The sequence below is a fragment of the Globicephala melas genome, chromosome 1 (genome assembly GCF_963455315.2).
Source record: "Globicephala melas chromosome 1, mGloMel1.2, whole genome shotgun sequence".
Taxonomy (NCBI): domain Eukaryota; kingdom Metazoa; phylum Chordata; class Mammalia; order Artiodactyla; family Delphinidae; genus Globicephala; species Globicephala melas.
In genome coordinates, this window is record NC_083314.1 from 43,993,073 (window position 1) to 44,017,775 (window position 24,703).

General features: G+C 34.5%; 1 protein-coding gene and 1 pseudogene across 2 annotated transcripts in view; both read left to right on the plus strand.

Moving 5' to 3' along the window:
• TPR (translocated promoter region, nuclear basket protein) overlaps positions 1 to 24,703 on the plus strand; it is a 69,148-nt gene that overhangs the window by 34,092 nt on the left and 10,353 nt on the right. Inside the window, exons 29-46 of one of the 2 annotated variants that reach the window (XM_060295340.2) lie at positions 1,188 to 1,325; positions 1,428 to 1,559; positions 4,737 to 4,867; positions 6,062 to 6,272; positions 7,714 to 7,857; positions 8,226 to 8,424; positions 9,402 to 9,607; positions 9,814 to 9,875; positions 10,555 to 10,763; positions 13,630 to 13,902; positions 14,761 to 14,909; positions 15,566 to 15,649; positions 18,287 to 18,484; positions 19,300 to 19,431; positions 19,642 to 19,732; positions 22,274 to 22,458; positions 23,669 to 23,737; positions 23,852 to 23,943. In XM_060295340.2, the coding sequence (XP_060151323.1) occupies positions 1,188 to 1,325; positions 1,428 to 1,559; positions 4,737 to 4,867; positions 6,062 to 6,272; positions 7,714 to 7,857; positions 8,226 to 8,424; positions 9,402 to 9,607; positions 9,814 to 9,875; positions 10,555 to 10,763; positions 13,630 to 13,902; positions 14,761 to 14,909; positions 15,566 to 15,649; positions 18,287 to 18,484; positions 19,300 to 19,431; positions 19,642 to 19,732; positions 22,274 to 22,458; positions 23,669 to 23,737; positions 23,852 to 23,943 (2,705 nt within the window). Of the gene's footprint in view, positions 1 to 1,187; positions 1,326 to 1,427; positions 1,560 to 4,736; positions 4,868 to 6,061; positions 6,273 to 7,713; positions 7,858 to 8,225; positions 8,425 to 9,401; positions 9,608 to 9,813; positions 9,876 to 10,554; positions 10,764 to 13,629; positions 13,903 to 14,760; positions 14,910 to 15,565; positions 15,650 to 18,286; positions 18,485 to 19,299; positions 19,432 to 19,641; positions 19,733 to 22,273; positions 22,459 to 23,668; positions 23,738 to 23,848; positions 23,944 to 24,703 lie in introns of both variants that reach the window. The other variant, XM_030873025.3, reaches the window with a different exon arrangement.
• LOC115861846 (vesicle-associated membrane protein 7 pseudogene) lies at positions 11,564 to 12,383 on the plus strand (annotated as a pseudogene).

Here is a 24,703-nt window from a genome sequence, read left to right on the forward strand (position 1 = left end):
TTAGAAAAAAAGGTAGGTTGAAACTGCTACAGAATATTCCTTTCTCATCAGAGGTGCAAAATGTAGTCAAAACAATTGACCAAAGGAGAATAAAAGATGCTTAGTGAATATGTGATCACAACATAAGCTTATTAACTCCTAGTCCACACTACCACCCAAAGGCTTACTATTGCATAACAGCTGTACATCTGGAAGGAAGGAAATTAAGACCTTGAATCATTTATCTTCTTTTAACTGATAACTGGAATGCCTGCTAGAGATAAACCATTGAAACAGGGGAAAGTGAATAATTGAACAATTAGATTTATTGGATTTACATTTTCAGAGAGAAATTTAAAATTCCAGAGTTATATCCTATTGAGAAAACAACCCAAATTCAAACATTTCTCATTACGGAAATAATAAACAGACCCTGTAATTCAATGGAGTTAACACTTGGAGGAAAAGAGCAGAATTGGGGTTTCTAACAAAGATTGTATATTCTCTCAGTCTCTTCTGCTTTCTTTGCTGTTCCTTTGGGCTGCAGAAAGGCAAATAATACTAGTAGAAAATGCCCAGCTCAACAAACTCTTACATATAGTCAGAGGAGAGTCAAGAAGTAACATACATTATATCAAAACTAATAGAATGTCTACCAAAGATGAACAGTGTAGCACGGCAGTCATGAACCATAGATTTTAAAATGGTGAAGGAATAAAGTAACATGTGCAAAAGATGGATAATTATACTCAATGAGAACAGAAGAAAAGGTCTTCACAAATTAACAAATATTCAGTAAAATTTCTCAGAACCAAAGTGATGAAACAACTGAGTGAAATATAAAAGAGTTTCTGAAAAAGGGGGAAAAAACTGAGGATCAAAATAACATTGTTTTAGAACTATTTTAATTCAGTGTAGCAAGAAAAAGAATAGATACAGAAAGATCTGGATTGATGTTCTTACCTAATGTAAAAACTATTTGTCAGCAGGATTTGTAGTATCTTTTTACTTTCATCTTTTAATTTCTAGTATTTGTTTAAACTCTGTAATTAGCATAATTACAGAAAAACATGTAAGACTTCTAAGAATTTGTTTAAAAGTTGACATTTAAATCCTTTTTACTTTTGTAGGAAAGATTAGAACTGGTAGGAAAAGGTAGGTCTTAATCTATTGTTATATGTTACTGTATACATGTTTGAAATCTTTAGGTAACTGCAAAAACAATGGCCCAGCATGAGGAACTGATGAAGAAAACCGAAACAATGAATGTAGTTATGGAGACCAATAAGATGCTGAGGGAAGAAAAGGAAAGGCTAGAACAGGATCTACAACAGATGCAAGCCAAGGTTTGTAACTTACTAATGAAGAGAAGAGGCACATTATTTTTAATAGTATTTTAAATAAACTCTCACATCAGGTATTAAAAAAAATACTGGAACTATTTTCAGGTGAGGAAACTGGAGTTAGATATTTTACCCTTACAAGAAGCAAATGCTGAGCTGAGTGAGAAAAGCGGTATGTTGCAAGCAGAGAAGAAGTTATTAGAAGAAGATGTCAAACGTTGGAAAGCACGTAACCAGGTAAGTGCAGTTAAACCCATTCCAAAATATGGAAACATGTTGATTTAAAATAATAGGGTAAAATTTAAGGGGATAAAAATGTTTGATGAGCTAGTGGAAAGTATTATGCGTTGATCAGTAAAAGTCTAACATGTAACCTCTACATACGTGATAGGCATTAAACTTATAACTCAGTTTTTAAAGTTTTGGTTACGTTTTGTATATTTTTAAAAACAGCTAATTTATTTACTTGTATTCCAAATTTAGGCTTTTGCTTTATCTCTAAAATGCTTTGGTATGTGATAAATGGATTTATGTAGCTTACTGAATCACTTTAAGAAGACTTGTTCACTGACTGGTACCTTTTCAGGAGGGACAAAACCATATAGCATAGTATGGTTAGAAACGCCAGCTCTAATAAATGAATTTAGTAAAGTAGCAGGATACAAAATTAATGCACAGAAATATCTTGCATTCCTATACCCTAATGATGAAAACTCTGAAACAGAAATTAAGGAAACACTCCCATATAACACTGCAACAAAAAGACTAAAATACCTAGGAATAAACCTACCTAAGGAGACAAAAGATCTGTATGCAGAAAACTATAAGACACCGATGAAAGAAATTAAAGATGATACAGATGGAGAGATATATCATGTTCTTGGACTGGAAGAATCAACACTGTGAAAATAACAATACCACCCAAAGCTATCTACAGATTCAATGCAATTCCTATCAAACTACCAATGGCATTTTTCACAGAACTAGAACAAAAAATTTCACAATTTGTTTGGAAACACAAAAGACCCCGAATAGCCAAAGAAATCTTGAGAAAGAAAAACGGAGCTGGAGCAATCAGGCTCTGTGACTTCAGACTATACTACAAAGCTACAGTAATCAAGACAGTGTAGTACTGGCACAAAAACAGAAGTATAGATCAATGGAACAGGATAGAAATCCCAGAGATAAACCCATGCACATATGGTCACCTTATTTTTGATAAAGGAGGCAAGAATATACAATGGAGTAAAGACAGTCTCTTCAATAAGTAGTGCTGGGAAAACTGGACAGCTACATGTAAAAGAATGAAATTAGAACACTCCCTAACACCATACACAAAAATAAACTCAAAATGAATTAAAGACCTAAATATAAGGCCAGACACTATGAAACTCTTAGAGAAAAATATAGGAAGAACACTCTATGACATAAATCACAGCAAGATCCTTTTTGACCCACCTCCTAGAGAAATGGAAATAAAAACAAAAATAAACAAATGGGACCTAATGAAACTTCAAAGCTTTTGCACAGCAAAGGAAACCATAAACAAGACAAAAAGACAACCCTCAGAATGGAAGAAAATATTTGCAAACGAAGCAACTGACAAAGGATTAATCTCCAAAATATACAAGCAGCTCATGCAGCTCAATTATCAAAAAATAACAACCTAATCCAAAACTGGGCAGAATACCTAAATAGACATTTCTCCAAAGAAGATATACTGATTGCCAACCAACACATGAAAGGATGCTCAACATCTCTAATCATTAGAGAAATGCAAATCAAAACTACAATGAGGTATCACCTCACACCAGTCAGAATGGCCATCATCAAAAAACCTACAAACAATAAGTGCTGGAGAGGGTGTGGAGAAAAGGGAACCCTCTTGCACTGTTGGTGGGAATGTATATTGATACAGCCACTATGGAAAACAGCATGGAGATTCCTTAAAAAACTAAAAATAGAACTACCATACGGCCCAGCAATCCCACTACTGGGCATATACCCTGAGAAAACCATAATTCAAAAAGAGTCATGTACCACAATGTTCATTGCAGCTCTGTTTACAATAGCCAGGACATGGAAGAAACCTAAGTGTCCATCGACAGATGAATAGATAAAGATGTGGCACATGTATACAATGGAATATTACTCAGCCATATAAAGAAACGAAATTGAGTTATTTGTAGTGAGGCAGATGGACCTAGAGTCTGTCACACAGAGTGAAGTAAGTCAGAAAGAGAAAAACAAATGCCGTATGCTAGCTAACACATATAAATGGTTCTGAAGAACCTAAGGGCAGGACAGAAATAAAGACGCAGACATAGAGAATGGACTTGAGGAAACAAGAAGGGGGAAGGGTAAGCTGGGACGAAGTGAGAGAGTGGCTTTGACATATATACACTACTAAATGCAAAATCAGTAGCTAGTGGGAAGCAGCTGCATAGCACAGGGAGATCAGCTTGGTGCTTTGTGATCACCTAGAGGGGTGGGATAGGGAGGGTGGGAGGGAGATGCAAGAGGGAGGAGATATGGGGATGTATGTGTATGTATAGCTGATTCGCTTTGTTTTAAAGCAGAAGCTAACACACCATTGTAAAGCAATTATACTTCAATAAAGATGTTAAAAAAAAAAAAGAAATGCTAGCTCTATATTCAAACAAAAGATTGGGAATTGGCCTTACCACATACTAGTTACGTGATTTGTGAAAATGAGGACATTAATCTTTCTGAGCCAATTTTCCTTATTTGTGAAAATGAGGACATTATACCCCTCTTCATGTTACAAAAATTAAACAATAAATGAAGCAGTTCACACAGCACCTAGCACCTGGAAAATGCTCTAGGGAACCACTCATATCTGAAGAGGACTATAGAATATTAGAGCGCATTTATTCTTTTTTTTTAATCAAACAAGCAGTCTGAAAAATCAAGAAAGGAGGATAATCTGCCCAAATCTAGATACATTCCTGTTAAATTATGATGCCTTCTTTCCTAGTTAATGGAATCAATTATTTACGATTATTTTCATATTTTTGTTTAGATTGTAATACATTATGACATTTTTTCCCTTGTATGTGTCACTTTAATGAAATTAGGTATTTAATATTAATATTAAAAGCTTGTAGATTCTTTGGATCCCTTTTTTGGCTCCATTGTAACGATTCTGAAATGTTCCTTTGCAGCTATGAAAAATAATAGTGAATGACATTTATTTTATTTTCCCCTTCCATTTTGTCTAAACATCTTAGCTAAACAAAGGAACTAAAGCTTTGATCTTATTTTCTTGTAGTTTGGTGCTTGATCACTATATATGCAAGTAGCAAATGTAAACACAAATACTCTGATACTTTGTTATAGCACATTAGTTTCATAAAACCTATAAAACCATATTATGCATTTTTGCTGTTGTAGCATCTAGTGAGTCAACAGAAAGATCCAGATACAGAAGAGTATCGGAAGCTCCTTTCTGAAAAGGAAGTTCATGCTAAGCGTATTCAACAATTGACTGAAGAAACTGGAAGACTTAAAGCTGAAATTGCAAGGTATGTGGAAGAAACCTTAAGTTGTATACAATTCTTGAAATCTTAAAGAAGTTTGTTTCTATTCTTTATGTGACCCCCTAAGTGCTTCCTGATTTTTTAAAGAATGGAAAGTGCTGGAGCCCTTACATGTGGCTTTCCTTTTATTACTTTATAGAGCAAAGCAAGCAGTAATTTAGTTTTATGCCTTCATATATGCATTATTTCTCAATATTTTATTACTTTTTAAAAAACTACATAGTTGGTATGAATCTAAAGCAAACTTTTTAAAATAGTCAATGACTTTTGCAAGTAGATTTATCTTTTATTTTTTTGGGTTAACATATATTCATGAATCTATTTTGAAAGTTTTTAATAAAGAAAGTTTTTAAATGAACTTATAGTGAAATATTGGCTTTTAAAGATAAATGTAATATTAAAATTAATGTTTCTGGTTTACCTCTTTTAAGCTTCAATGTCCTTTGTCCCTGTCATAGCCCCTATTTATGTGATACTTGATAAGCTTACAAATTTTTGTCATATTTATTCTCTTATTTTTTTCATAACAGTAGTCTGGCATTTTAAATAGGAGAGATATTACTTAATTTTAAAGATGAGGAAGCTAAGATTCAGAAAGGTACCCAAGCTTATAAGGTTAGTAGCGGTTAAACCCATGTTCTTAATTCAGGTCATCTGATTTCAAGTTCTGTTCATGATAACAGTACAGGGGTTGGCAGACTATAATCCACAGGTCTTTTTTTATACAGCTGGAAGCTAAGAATGATTTTTACATTTTTTAAGTGTTGTAAAAAAGGAGGAAGAGGAACATGTAACAAACATTGTATGTGGCCTATAAAGCCTAATATACTTACTCAGCACACAGTAGAGTGGAAAGAGTATAGATTTTGCTATCAGACAGATGTGGATTAAACTCTGTATACCAACGCAGAGTAAAAGTGTGCATGTTACTTGACCATTTGTAGCTCAGTTTTTCTCATCTCTAAAATGGGCATGTATGACATATAATAAGTAAATCAGATCTTTCTAAAGGACCACAGGTTCATAAGTTAAGAAATTATCTTTTGAAGTGTGTATGGTTTTCTTAGAATTTTCTAAATAAAAAACAGACTAAAGCAACACAATAAAAATGTAACTTAAAGGATTTTAAAATTTGGAAAGTTCCAAATATTTAGTGTTTACCCCATTTTTTTTGCTTAGATCAAATGCATCTTTGACTAACAACCAGAACTTAATCCAGAGTCTAAAGGAAGATTTAAATAAAGTAAGAACTGAAAAGGAAAGCATCCAGAAGGACTTAGATGCCAAAATAATTGATATTCAAGAAAAAGTTAAAACTATTACTCAAGTCAAGAAAATTGGGCGTAGGTACAAGACTCAATATGAAGAACTTAAAGCACAACAAGATAAGGTATTTTGAACTGTTTTTTTTTTAATATATTCTTCATATATATATTAGCATTTTTTGATAACACAGTTTTGATATACACAGTTTACACAGTTTTATGTATATATTTGGATATATGGGTGGATATATATTTGGATACATATATAAATATTTGGATAACTTACAAAAACCTTATTCATAATTTTTAATTATTGGTTTTTAGATTCTGAGCAAGGGTAAGCTTATATGTGATATCTTTATTTGGTTTAAGATTTGCTCTTGGGGCTTCCCTGGTGGCATAGTGGTTGGGAGTCCGCCTGCCAATGCAGGGGACACGGGTTCGAGCCCTGGTCTGGGAAGATCCCACATGCTGCAGAGCAGCTGGGCCCGTGCGCCACAACTACTGAGCCTGTGCTCAAGGACCCGTGCTCTGCAACAAGAGAGGCCACCGCGATGAGAGGCCCGCGCACCGCAACAAAGAGTAGCCCCTGCTCACTGCAAGGAAGCCTGTGCACAGCAACGAAGAACCAACACAGCCAAAAATAAATTAATTAATTAATTAAATTTAAAAAAAAAAGATTTGCTCTTTAGTATGTCCCAAAATGAACGATAAATTCATATAGAGATAGTAGTAAATGCTAGATATTTTAATTCAGTTTCCCAATTTCAAATATTGCTCCTTTTCAAAACTATGTTCTTGTAACTCATTGCTGACTGAAATTGTGTATATCAAAAAATACTTGTTCTTGGGCTTCCCTGGTGGTGCAGTGGTTGAGAGTCCACCTGCCGACGCAGGGGACTCGGCTTCGTGCCCCAGTCCGGGAGGATGCCGCGGAGCGGCTGGGCCCGTGAGCCGTGGCTGCTGAGCCTGTGCATCCGGAGCCTGTGCTCCGCAATGGGAGAGGCCACAACAGTGAGAGGCCCGAGTATCGCAAAAAAAAAAAAAAAAAATACTAGTTCTTTTTAATTGATCAGGTTGTGTTACAGTTTTAAATAAGTAGTCTGTGTTAACCACCTACCAAAAAGAATTTTTAAATCCTTGTTTTACTTTGGATCTGAATTTTGTTTTTAATTCCCAGTGGTAAAGAACTTGTATATTGACTTTATTGTGTATTTAGCACGTTAGACGAAAAAACATAAAAAGAAAAAATTTCAAAATTCTTACCTCTCAGTTAACCATTGTTAGCACTTTAGTATGCTTTCGTTTACATATGAGTGATTTGTTTTTCCAAATAATTCTGTGTTAAATAATGCATCAGCATTTTGATTAGCTGGTTAATACCTAGTTGTATGGAAAGCCCTAACCTGTTTAATAGCTTACTTTTGGACATTAAAGTTGTTCCATAGAAGATTTATCTATGAATACCCTTAAAAATAAATTTCTTTACATACTTATGATTATTTTCTTAGATGAATTTGCAGAATTGTTGACTAATGTGCAAGTATATACTCTTTGTCATCTTAGGTCATGGAGACCTCAGCTCAGTCTTCTGGAGAACATCAGGAACAGCATGTCTCAGTCCAGGAAATGCAGGAGCTCAAAGAAACCCTTAACCAAGCTGAAACAAAGTCAAAATCACTCGAGAGTCAGGTGGATAATCTGCAGAAGGTATGAGCAGAAGAGTAGTGGAAGGTGTTGAAGGAATTGTTTTCTTGTTGAAAAGCTAAAGAAATACAATTGAATTTTACTCAGTCATAAAAAGGAATTTTGGAAAAAAAAATGTGTTAAACACTGATACTTTTCTCTTATATGGAAAGGTATATATTTTATCCTTTTACTTTGAATGACTTATATATGTAAATAATACCTAATCATCTTTAAGTGTTCACTTACTTGGTTTGACCACCATTTTATATTTATACTTCCATTTAATCTAAATAAGCAAATTAATAAGTTTTACATTTGAAGTCTGTAGGGCATACAGTTATATAGATTTCGTTGAATTACATGGTGCATACTTCATCTTCCTTTAAAAGACATTATCTGAAAAAGAGATGGAAGCAAGAAGTCTCCAGGAACAGACTGTGCAGCTTCAATCTGAACTTTCACGACTTCGTCAGGACCTTCAAGATAGAACTACACAGGAGGAACAGCTCCGACAGCAGATAACTGAAAAGGAAGAAAAAACAAGAAAGGCTATTGTAGCAGCAAAATCAAAAATTGCACATTTAGCTGGTAAGTTTCTGTATACTTTAAGATTTGAACTTGATAGTGAAAGTTGGTTACTTGATTCAGGCTAAAAATTAAGTAGAAAAGAAAAGTAAATACTATAAAGTGACTTCTGTGTATGTGCATTTGTGCTTTAGATATTTAGGTTTATTTAATTAGACACAAATTACAGCAATTTTAATTTTCAAGTGATGAGGATGTCAGTAATTTTTTTATGAAATCTTTCTTAATTGTTAACTGGTAGTAGATAGTAGATAGAGAGTACAGCCATCCTTCTGCTTTACTGTGTAACTATTACTACCTTTTAATGGTGATCCTTTGGGTCCACAGTATACTGTCCAGAAGCCTTCTGTAAATTCTTAGACAGCATCAGATCTTACCAGCCAAATAAGTTTTCTGTGCCTCACTTCACTGAGGGCCCCTTTAGCCCTTCAGGGAGAATATCATGTCAAATTTATGAGGAGCCCAGTGCTACAATGCTCAGGGCCTTACTGCACCTTGCTTACCAGTCTGCTAGTAGGTAAATAAGATGCCAAATCAGTTGAGTTTTATTATATGCAGCTTTTTAAATGATCTCTATAGTGCCCCTGGCAACTTATTTCATAAAAGAAGTTTCTTAATTATTCTTGAGTATATGCTGTAGGTTATATGAAATGAAAATTTTATAATTCCTAATACATTAAAATATTAAAGATCATATGAAAGGGCTCCTGCTGACTAGTTTATGGTAGATCCTTTGTCTTTTTGAGATCTTAGGAAAAGTAAAATGTTTTATTTTGGAATATATTTTATATTGGAGTAATAAAGCAAATACAGATAGGTTTAGAACTTTACTTACTGAGATGTGTATCAGAATTATTGTGGATGTTAAAGTTCAGGAATAGAATCTGATACGACTTTTGAGTACTCATTACGCACATAAATGCATTTTATTTCCAGTGTTTGATTTTGATATTAATAGAATCATGTGGTTACTTCTTTAGGTGTAAAAGATCAGCTAACTAAAGAAAATGAGGAGCTTAAACAAAGGAATGGAGCCTTAGATCAGCAGAAAGATGAACTGGATGTTCGTATGACTGCTCTTAAGTCCCAGTATGAAGGTCGAATTAGTCGCTTGGAAAGAGAACTCAGGGAGCATCAAGAGAGACACCTTGAGCAGAGAGATGAGCCTCAAGAACCTACTAATAAGGTAATTAGCTAATTCGGTTTAAGTGACAAATCATCTTTGCCCTGTGCATTTTACTTGAAGATGTCTGGTGATTTAGGAGCCTTTGTCAGACTGAATTTTGACTAAACCAGGTATATAGAAAGAATTAACAAGTAAAATAATTTGATGGCACCGTTTAGTGGACTCTTGTGGGATAGGCACAGTAATCCATAGTTTTCTTTTTATAGGTCCCAGAACAGCAGAGACAGATCACGTTGAAAACAGCTCCAACTTCTGGTGAAAGAGGAATGTGAGTTTTGTTCTTTGACAGTCTGTTTGCAGTCTGTTCCCTGTTTTTCTTTTAAAATACGGGAAGGATCTAGTGATCTTTGGGGAGAAAAAATAAAAATATGTAACTAAAGAGCCATTTATCCTGTGCAAAACTGCATCATGTAGTTGTTGAGATTTTTTTTTCCAGAAGTCTTGTTTTCAGTATACTTTCAGTCCTATCAGATAGGTAGAGCTTTGTGACAGAGAAAGTGTCTTTCATCTTTTAGTTTGTGATTGACTTCTAAGATAGGCTACTAATGTTCCCTGTGATGTTATATGATACAAGGATAAAAGACTGAGCACAGTTGAATACTTTTTACATTGTCAGGATGCACCACTGCAGAACATTTCCTGCACAGTTTTTAATGCTTAAGTTCAAAACCTCTTCAATAAGAGTTTTGTAATATTTAGTGAACAAAAAATGTAGAACTATACTGAACTGTCTCTTTAATTTTTTTTCTAATCTGCCAAAGGTCTACCCAAAGCAGTGTTAGGAAAACAGAGTTAATAAGGTCTGAATGCATATTAAGGTCATAATTATTAGACACTCACTTCAAGAAGCATATGTGCTTTGCTTTTGATAGAGTATATGTATTTTATAAGGAATATTTTTAGTAATTTTTTATGATTTATTATTCTTGCATTTTCCCCTCTGTAAGTGCCAGCACATCAGACCCTCCAACAGCCAATATCAAGCCAACCCCTGTTGTGTCTACTCCAAGTAAAGTGACAGCTGCAGCTATGGCTGGGAATAAGTCAACACCTAGGGCTAGTATCCGCCCAATGGTTACACCTGCAACTGTTACAAATCCTACTACTACCCCAACAGCTACAGTGATGCCCACTACACAAGTGGAATCACAAGAAGGTAAGTAAAATAATAACAGGTCTGATTGAACTGTTTACTTAGATTTATTACAAGAAGATGACAGTAACTTCAAGGATAAATGAGGCTTCCACTAAAGCTAAAGTCAGACCTCATGTAAAAGTGGGCATTTAATATTTTCAGGTGTATGCCTCCTGGGATACTTGTTAATGTAGCATATTTCCTCCCTCCGTTCCTTTTTGCTTTTTGTGATTTGAAGCTGAAGAAGGAGAGAAATACACCCCTATAAGTATATGGCATGCTTTTCCAGGACCAAATTTTTTACCTCTATTAGCTAAGAAGGATGATATGAAATCCACTTCAGAAAACCATATTAAATCACTGGTTCAACCCAAACATCAACTTCTTCCCTGATAAACTGTCTGACCTTGTAATTGCTTTCTGCACTTTCTTCCCATGTCACTTTCTTACTCATTACAACAATTACAGCCACATTTTATTCAGTTGAATACATGTTTTTTTATTCCGCTAGATTGAGCTCCTCAAGGGTAGGAATTTGTTTCTCTCATTGTTTAATCCCTTTACCCAACCCCAAGATAGGTGTCAGTAAAAGTTACTAAATACAATTTTCTTAGATCCTTGTCTTAACAAATGTTAGAATTCAGTAAACTAAGTGTTTAGAAATATATAACATGTACATATGCTGTGAAAGGACAGAATATTTTATTTGAACTACATTCAGTAAAATAATTGTGAGATATATTACCAGTTAAACTTAACAGTCATTTTATATTAGTTGAAAACAAAATGATACTTAATAAAAACTTATAATTTGGAGCCTCCTCCGGGAGCAGGCAGTTGGCGACCCCACGCTAACCGGCGCGACTCTGTCCCGATCCCCGAGTTCTCACACGGTGTCCAGACAGATCGAAGCCATGGCCATTCTTTTCGCTGTTGTTGCCAGGGGAACCACTATCCTTGCCAAACATGCTTGGTGTGGAGGCAACTTCCTGGAGGTGACAGAGCAGATTCTGGCTAAGATACCTTCTGAAAATAACAAGCTAACGTACTCACACGGCAATTATTTGTTTCATTACATCTGCCAAGACAGGATTGTTTATCGTTGTATCACTGATGATGATTTTGAGCGTTCCAGAGCCTTTAATTTTCTGAATGAGATAAAAAAGAGGTTCCAGACTACATATGGTTCAAGAGCACAAACAGCGCTCCCATATGCCATGAATAGTGAGTTCTCAAGTGTCTTGGCTGCACAGCTGAAGCATCACTCCGAGAATAAGGGCCTAGATAAAGTGATGGAGACTCAAGCCCAAGTGGATGAACTTAAAGGAATCATGGTCAGAAACATAGATCTGGTAGCTCAGCGAGGCGAAAGATTGGAATTATTGATAGATAAAACAGAAAATCTCGTGGATTCGTCTGTCACCTTCAAAACAACCAGCAGAAATCTTGCCCGAGCCATGTGTATGAAGAATCTCAAGCTCACTATCATCATCATCATCATATCAGTCGTATTCATCTATATTATTGTGTCACCACTCTGTGGTGGATTTACATGGCCAAGCTGTGTGAAGAAATAAAAAAGTTATCATTAACCAAGGATACGAGAGAACAAAGAGTTAAAAGCAATCCGTGTGATTCAAGCCTTTTTTTTTTTTCTCTTTTTTTTTTTTTTTTTTTGAACATCTTTATTGGAGCATGGTTGCTTTGCAGTGGTGTGTTGGTTTCGGCTTCACGGCAAAGTGAATCAGTTGTGTGTATACATGTGTTCCCATGTCTCTTCCCGCTTGCGTCACCCTCCCTCCCACCCTCCCTATCCCGCCCCTCCAGGCGGTCGCACGGCGCCGAGCTGATCTCCCTGTGCTGTGCGGCTGCTTCCCACTGGCTATCTGCCTTGCGTTTGGTGGTGTGTGCATGTCCATGCCTCTTTATTGCTTTGTCGCCGTTTGCCCTTCCCCCTCCCCATGGCCTCAAGTCCATTCTCTAGTAAGTCTGTGTCTTTGTTCCTGTTTCACCCCTAGGTTTTTCATGACATTATTTTTTTCTTGGATTCCATATATATGTGTTAGCATACGGTATTTGTCTCTCTCTTTCTGACTTACTTCACTCTGTGTGACAGACTCTGGGTCTATCCACCTCATTACAAATAGCTCAATTTCGTCTCTTTTTATGGCTTTTAATACTGACAGATGGTGTCTGCCAGTCTCTTCAACCCTCTTCTTTCTCTTTTTTTAATATTCTTCTATGCCTCCAGATTTATCTTTGTCCTATCAACCAGTTTATTCCAGTGCACTTCAGACTGAACCATTTATTGCAGCAGTAGCCTTAAAAAGGCATTTTGTTTCTTTGGTTTGTTAACTAGTGTCATCTACTTATAGATACATTTTTGTTTATAACTGCACAAAGCTATCACCAAGGTAGAAACCACCTGTCTTATGAGCTGTCTACTGAAATTATGGATGACCTTTGTGCACACAAAAGTTTAAGAGACAGTATTGCTAACATCTCGTCTTAATGTCTTTTGATTTTGAAGGGTTTTAAGTGCTTGAAAATAAAATACATGGAAAATTGTTAAAAAAAAAAAAACTTATAATTTGACTTTGAGTTTCTTAATGTCATTTTATTTGGTCATTTACATAGAATAATAGATGCAAAAACAGTTTATTTAATTCAGCCAACAGTTTACTGCACACTCTATGTCTGTCACATAGGCAATACAAAAATGCATAATACATTACTTTTACCCTCAGTGTTTTTTGTCTAGTGAGTGGAAGAGGTATGTACATAAATAACTATGCAAAATGTCACCTATAAGAGAATAGGGAAGGACAATTCCAGCTTTGGTAAAAGTAGAAAACTTAATATATTAAATGTTTTAATTATTTTTCAGCCATGCAATCAGAAGGGCCTGTGGAACATGTTCCAGTTTTCGGAAGCACAAGTGGATCTGTTCGTTCTACTAGTCCTAACGTCCAGCCTTCTATCCCTCAACCCATTTTAACTGTTCAGCAACAAACACAGGCTACGGCTTTTGTGCAGCCCACTCAACAGAGTCATCCTCAGATCGAGCCTACAAATCAAGAGCTATCCCCAAACATAGTGGAGGTGGTTCAGAGTTCACCAGTTGAGCGTCCTTCTACTTCCACAGCAGTGTTTGGCACTGGTAAGATTAATTTTAAAATGAGGTTAGAGTAGACCTGTGCATTTATAGTTTCTTGAGTGTAATACATAGTTTGAATGTTCTTTGTACCTACTTGTTTTCTACCAGGTATTAAAATGGATGACGATATTCCTAACATCTTATTTTATGTTTACTGCTGACTTCTATTTTAGGTCACTCGTTTTTGTCATTAAGATCTTTCTTCCTTTCCAGTTATTTTTTGACTAATTTTAAAGGTGATACAACCTGAAACTTATTTTATATACAGTTGACCCTTGAACAACACAGGTTTGAACTTTGTGGTCCACTTAAATGTGGATTTTTTTCAATAGTAAACACTACAGTACTATACATCCTCAGTTGGTTGAATCTGCAGACACGAAGGAATGGCTGATATGGAGGGCCAGCACCCCTAACCCCTGAGTTGTTCAAGGGTCAGCTATAACTTAATACAAGTCCTGAGAACTAAAAGATATCTAGAAGAAGATTAAGTAAGAATTTTCAAGTCTAAACGTACAAGGAAAATTTTTTTATCCAAGGAGTCCTGGGTTTTATAAATTATAAGATGGCCCTATATAAGCTTTGTGAGTAGCAATTCTGTATCAGTACAGTCACAGTGAGTCAGATTTATTGTTGTAGAAGTTGATTGGCTTTATTAACCAATGGTTAAGACCATTGATTCAGAGCGTAAATTGCTCTTTGTTTACACATAGATTAGCAGGAACAAATTATGTTGTTCTGTCCAAATTTTTACCATGTTTTTTTTTTAGTTAAATGACCAAGATATTTTTTAAATTAACTTTGTCTAAATTGAGTGATTATCACGCTCTAATTCAAGGTTTAAATTATGTAATTTCAAAGTGTCGGCTACCCCAAGTTCTTCTTTGCCGAAGCGCACACGTGAAGAGGAAGAAGATAGCACCATAGAAGCATCAGACCAGATCTCTGACGATACAGTGGAAATGCCTCTTCCAAAGAAGTTGAAAAGTGTTACACCTGTAGGAACTGAGGTGTGTAAAGATCTTTCTGTTTACTTTTACTTCTACCGATAGACCCAAGGTATTCTTTCAGTTACAACATTATTAAGAGAATGGACCTTTTGGGATCAAAATCCAGAAAACTCTCTTGTTGAACTTACTGTAAAATTTCCACTGAAAACCCAGGTATTGTTGCTGTTGCCAACACTGTTTTATATTCTTTGAGTATGTTTAATTGAATTAGTTCCCATTTCAATTTTTAAAACACAGTTACAAAAATGTAGGATGAATTCCATTTCAATTTTTTTTTTAAAGAATAAGGAAGTTATAGTCTCATGGGAATTTTAAACTGGTACCTGCCATCTTTTTCTCTGATTGACCAAAATGGTATTCCTTTATTTTCTTTTGTTGAAGATAAGTTGTAATGAATTGTTTTATTATCAAGCATTGAGACTACTAAATTAATTTCACTTGCATATATTTAATTAATGTTCATAAACCTTATTTTGTATATACCAAAGAGGAATGTGATTGTTTATATTTTATAAGTAAATATAAGTGAACATTTCTGATGTACAGCTTCATAAAATTACAGATTTGAGTTTTGTTTTATTGGGAGAACTCACTGACCAGGTGATGCTTCATCTAGTGAACTGATATGGTTACCACACTTGTATGTCATGATTCAGGAAGAAGTTATGGCAGAAGAAAGTACTGATGGAGAGGTAGAGACTCAAGTATACAACCAAGATTCTCAAGATTCCATTGGAGAAGTAAGTAAAACATACTTAAAGTAAACAAATTATTGCTTTTAGTGAATGAAATGAGCTTTGACAAATTGAAATATTATTTGGACTTCTGTTTTCAATTTGCTGCTTTTATGTTTAATGAAATATTGTTAGAATTACCAATGCTGTTTCTGCTTTACTTCTAATTAGTATCCTGCCTTCTAAACTTTATTAAAGCAATGTTTTTGTTTATAGTTAGCATAGATTTTCCAAGCTAAGGTTGTCATGAGTAAAGATTACCCACTCTGTTTTATTTGGAAGGATGAGCTGGTTGAGTCTTGAGTTAATCAATAAGTGCCCCATTTGGTATCCTTTGTTGCTCCCCTCTATTGCTTCCCTTACTGAATTAAAATAATCTGTGAAAGGAAACGCATTTGTGTACCTCTTCATCTTTTGAACTCACATTGAGGCTTCTCCAGAGGCAGCCTAACTAATGGGAATGCATAGACTCTGAAATTACAAAGCTCTGGCTTCTGTTCCTAACTCTACCACTTAGAAGCTGTGTGACTGTAAGCAAGACATTAATTCTCCTAAGCCTCAATTTTGTCATAAGATAACATAATTTTTAGTTTTGTAGAGTACCTAAAATAGTACCTGCCACATATTAGGCACTCAAATTATTGCTTTTCTTCCATTCCTCCGCCCTACAAATTGAGAGTTCATAATTTATAGTAATTCATATTTATAGTAATATTATAATATTAGTTAACACAACTCATTATTATATGCCAAGTGTGGTTCTGAAATATTTGCATTTATTAACTGATTCAATCCTCATAAGAAATCTTGCAACAGGGTTCCCTGTTTTACAGGTGAAGAAACCAATGCCCAGCTAAGTCATGCACCCAGGTTTTCATAGCATTGGAGCTAGGATTTGAACTCAGGCTGTCTGGTTTCCATTTGTCTTGTTAAGCTTGAAACAGTACTTTCTGTCTGGATAAATTTTTAGGATCATTTTATTCTAAAATTATTTTATCTGTATAAAATAAAGGAATTGTTTCAGGCTAATCATAAGTAACCATAGATTGCAAGTAAATGTTAGTTTCTTAGATGCATTAATTTTGTAAGTTAATTTTTTCCGTTTTCCTTGGTTAAGAACAGAAAACTAAACCTCCAAGATGAATATGTAATACTCTAAATGACACCGATTTTGTGTATATTTCAGAGCGGGTCATACCTGAAGAGCATAATAACAATTTTGAAATAAGATGTGAATTTCTATGTTATTGCCAGGCTTGGTTAAATTATACTGAAATCTTTTGTGCAAAGCTTTTTCTTGAGATTGGCAAAATTGTCTGTGACTCAAAAGTGCCTTTGGGCTTTCCATTTTGTCTTCTTGCACTGTCTACTTAGTGTGTGAAAGTGTAACAGTTCATTTTTCTAATTTTCTGACAATGAAGCAGATGTTCTAAGTGTTGCTTTTCTTGAAATAAGCATGTTAGTTTGTTACGTTTTTAGTTATACCATGACTTACTCATATTTTCCATTACAGTAAACATCTTTATGAATGATTTAGTTCATAAGACATTGTTTCTGGCTTGTATAAAAGAGATTTTGGAATTCCCTGGCAGTCCAGTGGTTAGGGCTCCTCGCTCCCGCTGCAGGGGCATAGGTTTGATCCCTGATCACGGAACTAAGATCCCACATGCCGTGTGGCATGGCCAAAAAAAAACAGATTTTGCTGAGTGCTGAACTAAAATAAAAAGTAAACGTTTAAATTTTTATAGTAAATACCAAAAAATAAAGTTAAATTGCAGTTTATTTCAGTAGCTAAAAAATGGAATTGTGAGGAAATAGATTAAGGGAAGAATTATTTTTACGTCTGGTATATCTTTAATGCAGTTTAAAGGCTTAAGATAGAGTTTTGAGAGGGGGAGAAGTATTTTTGTAAAAAGACAATTATAATAGTTTGTTTTATTTAGTGTGTTTTACACAGTATTTCTGATTTGGGGAAAATTTTTTGTCTTTTTTATAATTATATGTTGCAGTTCCATGGATAGTCTTTTTTCTGCCTTTGGTCCACACTATTAACTAACCATGTTGGGTGTTGAGCGCTTGAAATATGGCTAGTCCAAACTGGCATGTTCTTAAGTGTGAAATATACGTTGGATTTTGAAGACTTATTACAAATTTTAAAATGTAGGATTAATAATTTTTATATAGGTTACATGTTGAAATTTTGGGCTGTATTAAATTATTGTTAAAATTGATCTCACCTGCTTTTTTTTTTTTATGTGACTGCTAAAAAATTTTAAATTCCATATGGGAAATGTATTGTGGCTCACATTATACTTCTGATGGACAACACTCATCTACAGTACCACACTGGTAGATTTGACACATATATACATGTGTGTCTACATAAAGTGTTTTCTCTCTTTTTTATTGGAGTATTACCCAGTGGGATTTATAATAATTCTTCTATAGGAAGACTGTAAAGAAACTCAAAGCATTTATTTTAAATTAATTCTGCTTTCAAAACTGTATTTTTAAAAATAAAATTCTGGTAGTCCATAAGTATTCTTTAGCCTTTACTTATATCTACAGTATGTCACTGATAGTTTTAAGTATACTTGACTTTATTTATTTGTTTGTTTATTCATTTATCTTTTGCTTTTAAAGGGAGTCACCCAGGGAGATTATACACCAATGGAAGACAGTGAAGAAACCTCTCAGTCTCTACAAATAGACCTTGGACCTCTTCAATCAGATCAGCAAACAACATCATCACAAGATGGTCAAGGCAAAGGAGATGATGTCATTGTAATTGACAGTGATGATGAAGAGGAGGATGATGATGAAAATGATGGGGAACATGAGGTAAATTTGGATTTGAAATCTTGTATTGTTTTAAACTGCTGGATGAAATGCTGAAATCCTTGGGAATACTAATGCATCAACCAGTAAATTCTGATTCCCCATCACTTTAAATAGATTATTATGCTTTTCTTTTATCCTGATTAGTTATGCACTTAACATTTTGAATAGAACAAGTGATGGAAAATCTCATTTTTTTTAAATGATTACTGAGTCCTTTAGAATTTGTTAGATTAATTAAACTTAATCTTAAATCTCACTGATAAGTGACTATAGACTTAATTGTAAGCACTGTGGTTTCTGGAAATAAAAAGGGTTTTTTTTTCTTGTGGAGCCCTTATAGTTCTTTTCAAAAGAATGTCATGATAATTAAAACATATTCTAAGTGAAACTTGGCATTTTATTTTGGGAGTTAATCCTATATTGACAGCTTCTGGTTTTTAGATTCCTTTATTAATCAACGTTTTTTAAAAGCTTATAGCATAGTATAATTTCACCATTTTCTTATTCAATGCCACATTTTAAATTTAGAATTAAAGTGGACCACTTGACATTCTGTGGACATCTGGGAGCTTTAATCTTTGAATTGATCTCATATGAATAGTTAGAATTCAGAGTTGATTATTACTGTACTAATTCCAGTAAGCTTCACAGTTTTGATACTTGCTGCCACTGAAGTAATCCCATATAACTTTCAGGACAACTCCTGTATCCTGGTCAATAATGAGTCACTTAAATTTCTAACCATGGTATCAAGATATGCAGAACACGTGTACCATGTCCTAGATCTTTATTTATACTTGGGGATTTTTTACTAGGATTATGAAGAAGATGAAGAAGAAGACGATGATGATGAAGATGACACAGGGATGGGAGACGAGGGTGAAGATAGTAATGAAGGCACTGGTAGTGCAGATGGCAACGATGGGTATGAAGCTGATGATGCTGAGGTAACTGGCTAGAATTTTGACAATCAGTTTTCTTTAAGAACTTGCTTAGTATTGTTTTTCAAGAATATAAAAAGGCTTGTATTCTTAGAACACTACAGCTTTTCTTATCTTTGGGTTTTTGTTTGTTTCTACTGTGGTTTGGTTTGGTTAATTATTTTTTAAGGTAACTACTTGATTTATTTGCATTTAGCATTCATATTTTGTTTTTAGGGTGGTGATGGGACTGATCCAGGTACAGAAACAGAAGAAAGTATGGGTGGAGGTGAAAGTAATCAGAGAGCAGCTGATTCTCAAAACAGTGGTGAGATTTGGTTTTGTTTTTCTTTCTTTATGTTTTGTTTTGTTTTTTTAGTCTCTTTTTAATTGAACACTTTTAATATTTTAACCTGATGTTTTCTAAACTAGGACTGCACTTAATTATCACATAGGTAATAAAACTTGGTTAATAAACTGGCAAGCAAAAGACTGGCTCTTGTTCTTGCTTTGTCATTATCATTCTCATAAAGTCTACTATGTTTATATCTAAAATGTAGTCATTATACTATTTTTTCTACCTCATTGGTCTGCTGTAAGATTCAAAAATTTTAAATCTACAAAGCATTATAAATGCCATGTGTTGCTGCTGCTCTTAAGTAGAAATTTAAGTCAGGGACTTCTAATAGTAATGGCAGTTCACAACCAGAAGAGGTCAGTCTAATCAGGCTACATGTTTCAAGATTTGTGGGTGTAGGAGTTTTGCAGTGTTGTCCAGTTTTCCAATGAATAAAAGATTTTTTCATCAATATAGCACACCTTTTGTTAATTCTTGAAAGGATGAGTCCTGGAGGTCAGCTGGACTGTTATAGGCAGTAAAGAATTATGGAATTCATAGATAATAATTTTATTTTAGAATGGTTTTAAAATGTTTTTTTAAAGAATTGGTGATCGTCTAGTATGCCATTCTGGTTTTAACAAATACTGAGCCAGAATCATTAATAGTAATATAATAAAAACTTTATATATGTAGACTAGTGGGAAAACAGTATATCTGAGTTTCTGTGTAGGCCTGTATATTTAAAAGTGCAAATTGTATGCTCATTTGAATTAAAGAAAGCAAAGGCAGGCAATCTTTTCAACTTTTAATTGTTTAAGAGAAAAATAAACTAATGAAGACTGAACCATATAATGAAAATAGTGTTGCTTTTTAAGGGAGATGAGCTAAGGAGAGAGATTAATTATAATAATTTACGTTTTCTAAAACATTTTATGGATTTAAGAAACACCTTTTTTGTGTCACATAATTGGGTTATAAAGGGAAATTTTTTTGCCTCTTTAGGTAATATCACTAGAAGCTAAGTCTTGTGAGGGTGGGTGTTCATAGCCATTTTTCCTAGATACAAAACATATAACAGATGCTCATTGAATACTTGTTGGAGACTTCCTTTTATTTTTTACAATCAAGCAAAAATATGCCTAGTAGTCTAGATAATTTTAAGTTAGTGGATGGATTTGGTACATTGCTAGTAATTACAAAATAAGTGCTTTTTCTGAGCAACTATACTTGTACTGAACTATTTAATTCTTACAGTAAGCCTATCAGATTCAGGTACCAGTGAAGAATCTGAGAAGCAGAAGCAAAGTGATATAACCAAGATCACATAGCTATTAAGTGTTAAAGCTGGCTATTTACAATAGCCAGGACATGGACGCAACCTAAGTGTCCATCGACAGATGAATGGATAAAGAAGATGTGGCACATATATACAATAGAATATTACTCTGCCATAAAAAGAAACGAAATTGAGTTATTTGTACTGAGGTGGATGGACCTAGAGTCTGTCATACAGAGTGAAGTAAGTCAGAAAGAGAAAAACAAATACCGTATGCTAACACATATATATGGAATTTTTTAAAAAAGGTCATGAAGAACCTAGGGGCAAGATGGGAATAAAGACTGAGACCTACTAGAGAATGGACTTGAGGATACAGGGAGGGGGAAGGGTAAGCTGGGACAAAGTGAGAGAGTGGCATGGAGTTATATATACTACCAAATGTAAAATAGATAGCTAGTGGGAAGCAGTCGCATAGCACAAGGAAATCAGCTCGGTGCTTTGTGACCACCTAGAGGGGTGGGATAGGGAGGGTGGGAGGGAGGGAGATGCAAGAGGGAAGAGATGTGGGGATATATGTATATGTATAACTGATGCACTTTGTGATAAAGCAGAAACTAACACACGATTGTAAAGCAATTATACTCCAATAAAAACATTTAAAAAACAAAAAGTGTTAGGGCTGGAATCTGATTCTAGACCTCAGACTTTTAAACTACTAAATTGATATCGTATTCAACTTTTCACTTCTGTTGTTTTACTTTGTATGTAGAAGACCTAGACATCTGAAGGGCCGTTGAAATTCAAAATTTAGGAAAACCAGAATATGAAAGTTATTGTAAGGCTTTTTACCAATCTCCTTCACCCTGTTTGAGTGTAATACTAATAACTGTAGTGGTCTGATCTTTAGGTAATTTGCCTATTTTAATAATATGAGCCAAAATTTATTAAATGTTTATTTTATCATGTGTTAAGCTAGGTGCTTTATGTCCATTATTTGATATCTTCAGAAAAATGTTTCTTGTACATTACATTTTTGTTCCATTAACCAACCAAATAAATAGAAGGGAGTTGCTAAGGCCATACCACTGTTAACTGCACACCCAGTATCTCTGGGTCTACCACACCTCACTACTTTTTTTCTGAAAATATTAGGTGAACATTCCGAGTGGTAAGATTTATACTTCTAGGGATTGTCCAAGTTACTTTGTGGTAAACATAATTGTTCAAAGTAAGCTTCTCTCTTCCTATAGGTGAAGGAAATACCGGTACTGCAGAGTCCTCTTTTTCCCAGGAGATTTCTAGAGAACAACAGCCATCATCAGCATCTGAAAGACAGACCCCTCGAGCACCTCAGTCACCAAGACGCCCACCACACCCACTTCCCCCAAGACTGACCATTCATGCTCCACCTCAAGAGTTAGGACCACCAGTTCAGGTATTAAAAATACTAGTCATTCTGAAAATTTTACTTGAAAACATGTTGGGTTTTTTCTCCCTTTCTTTCCATTAGTAATTACTTTGTTTTTCCCCAGAAATTAAGTGAACGTTCTAATGTTTGGTGTATTTTTGTAAAATTTTTGAGCTGAAACTAATCTCTGAATTATTTTCCCTGAAATATGGCAGTAATTTACTTCATAGAGGAAGTGAACTTTGGAAAGGCAAGGCTTATTAAAGTTGTATATAAAGTGAGATGATTATATTCATAGAAAATAAAAGTCTTCTCGCTGTTTTTACAGGTTAAAGAAAATTTTCTTGGATTTTAATTAAAATAAAATGTATTTCAGCATCTGTCCACCATTTGTTTTGAAGGTTTCTTTCTCTAAGGTGCACTTTTTTTTTAAAAAAAAAAAAAAAAAGGAAATTTCTGTTCTGCTTAACAGAACTTCTTTTCCTCTTATTTTTTTGCAATCACATATATTAATATCCACTATTAAAGTTCATGAAAGTGTGCATAACCCTTTCCATGTAACACTTTGTAGTAGGATTGGACATCTCTTATCAGAAGCTCTTGAAGAAATAGCAGGAAAAGTACAAAGGCTCTATTAATCATGTAGCTTGAGTCTTACTCTGTAGTGTACTAAACACTGTCAAGTGTAGATTCTACTAAAATACCACTGATGAAGATAACCTCATCTTCTGAAAATATAAAGTCTTACAGGATTGTTTATGGATCCTGCAAAATATGCCAATTCTATCAATTTAGAATTGTCTAAATTGGGAAACAGTTTACAAGTAGTCAGTACGGCTGTTTGAACTCCAAAGGATAATTAAACTTTAAGATCAAAGGATACTTACTAACACTTAAATTAAGGAGATAGGAACTAAGTTAGATCAGAACCTACAAATAGGATCAGAGTTTGGTTTTACATATTGGTTAATATTATCTACTGGCTAATAAAATATTTGTCTCTTGGTTAATATTATAGTCTATAATTAAAAACATGTCGTTGTTTACAAAATGGATTTCTTTAGTACTGGTACAAGATTAGTAGCAGTTTTTCCTAAGAAAAATCCCAGTGATTACATTATCTGCTAACATTTCAGTTATTTTATTACCAGCATATAATAAGCCATATCTGTTAATATTTGGTGTTTCTTTCATTGCCTAATTCCTTAAAACAAATGAAATTCCTTTCTTGACATAGAGAATCCAGATGACCCGGAGGCAGTCTGTAGGACGTGGGCTTCAGTTGACTCCAGGAATAGGTGGCATGGTAAGTACCTACCTGTCGTGTAAAAGTGATTCATTTGTTCAGCAGTTATTTGTGTAGTCCGTACGTATGCTCCTGTCATGCCTGTTTAGTACTTGTTTTCTGTCTTTTTAGCAGCAGCATTTTTTTGATGATGAAGATAGAACAGTTCCAAGTACCCCAACTCTTGTTGTGCCACATCGTACTGATGGATTTGCTGAAGCAATTCAGTAAGTCAGTGAGAGGGAAACATACTTTGTGACTAATCAAATTCTTCCTGTTTCCCTGTTAACTTGATTACATTTGATTGATTCATTATTTGTTAAGTCCTATGCTATGTACTAAGCAGTTGAGGGTAGGAGGGTTGAGGGTGTAGTGTTGGGGAAAATCACATAGAGGTGAATGAAGTACAGTTGCTTCCATCAGGAATTTGAAATTTAAAGGCAGTATAACAATGGTTAAGAGCATGGACTTTAGAGTTAGAATGCCTGGGTTGGAACCTAGCTGTACTGCTTACTAGCTATGTCAAGTTGCTGGGTTCTCTGTTCCTGAGTATCTTCATTTTATTAATAAGAATAATAATACAATAGTTCTTACCTCATAAGTTGTGAGAATTAAATGAATTTATGTTAACATGTTTATAATATCACCAGGCACATAATAAATGCTTTATAGATGTTGGTGAAGGTATTAGTAATTACAGTGATCATGATGGAAAATATTGTTGTGAAAGCTAAGCATATGCACAACTAATAATAACCTAAACAATCTAGGAGAATAGAGGCATAAGCAATAGGCTTTGTTTATATAAACGAGGGAGTGATTTATTCTAACACTTAGGGGAAGAGAATCTGAGAGGACTTAATGGGGACAACATTAAATTGAGTCTTGGAAAAAAACACCTAAAACTTACTGAGTATTCCCTTGAATCAGTTTATTTAATCTTCGTAACTATGAAGATAGATACTATTATTTCATTTACAGATAAGG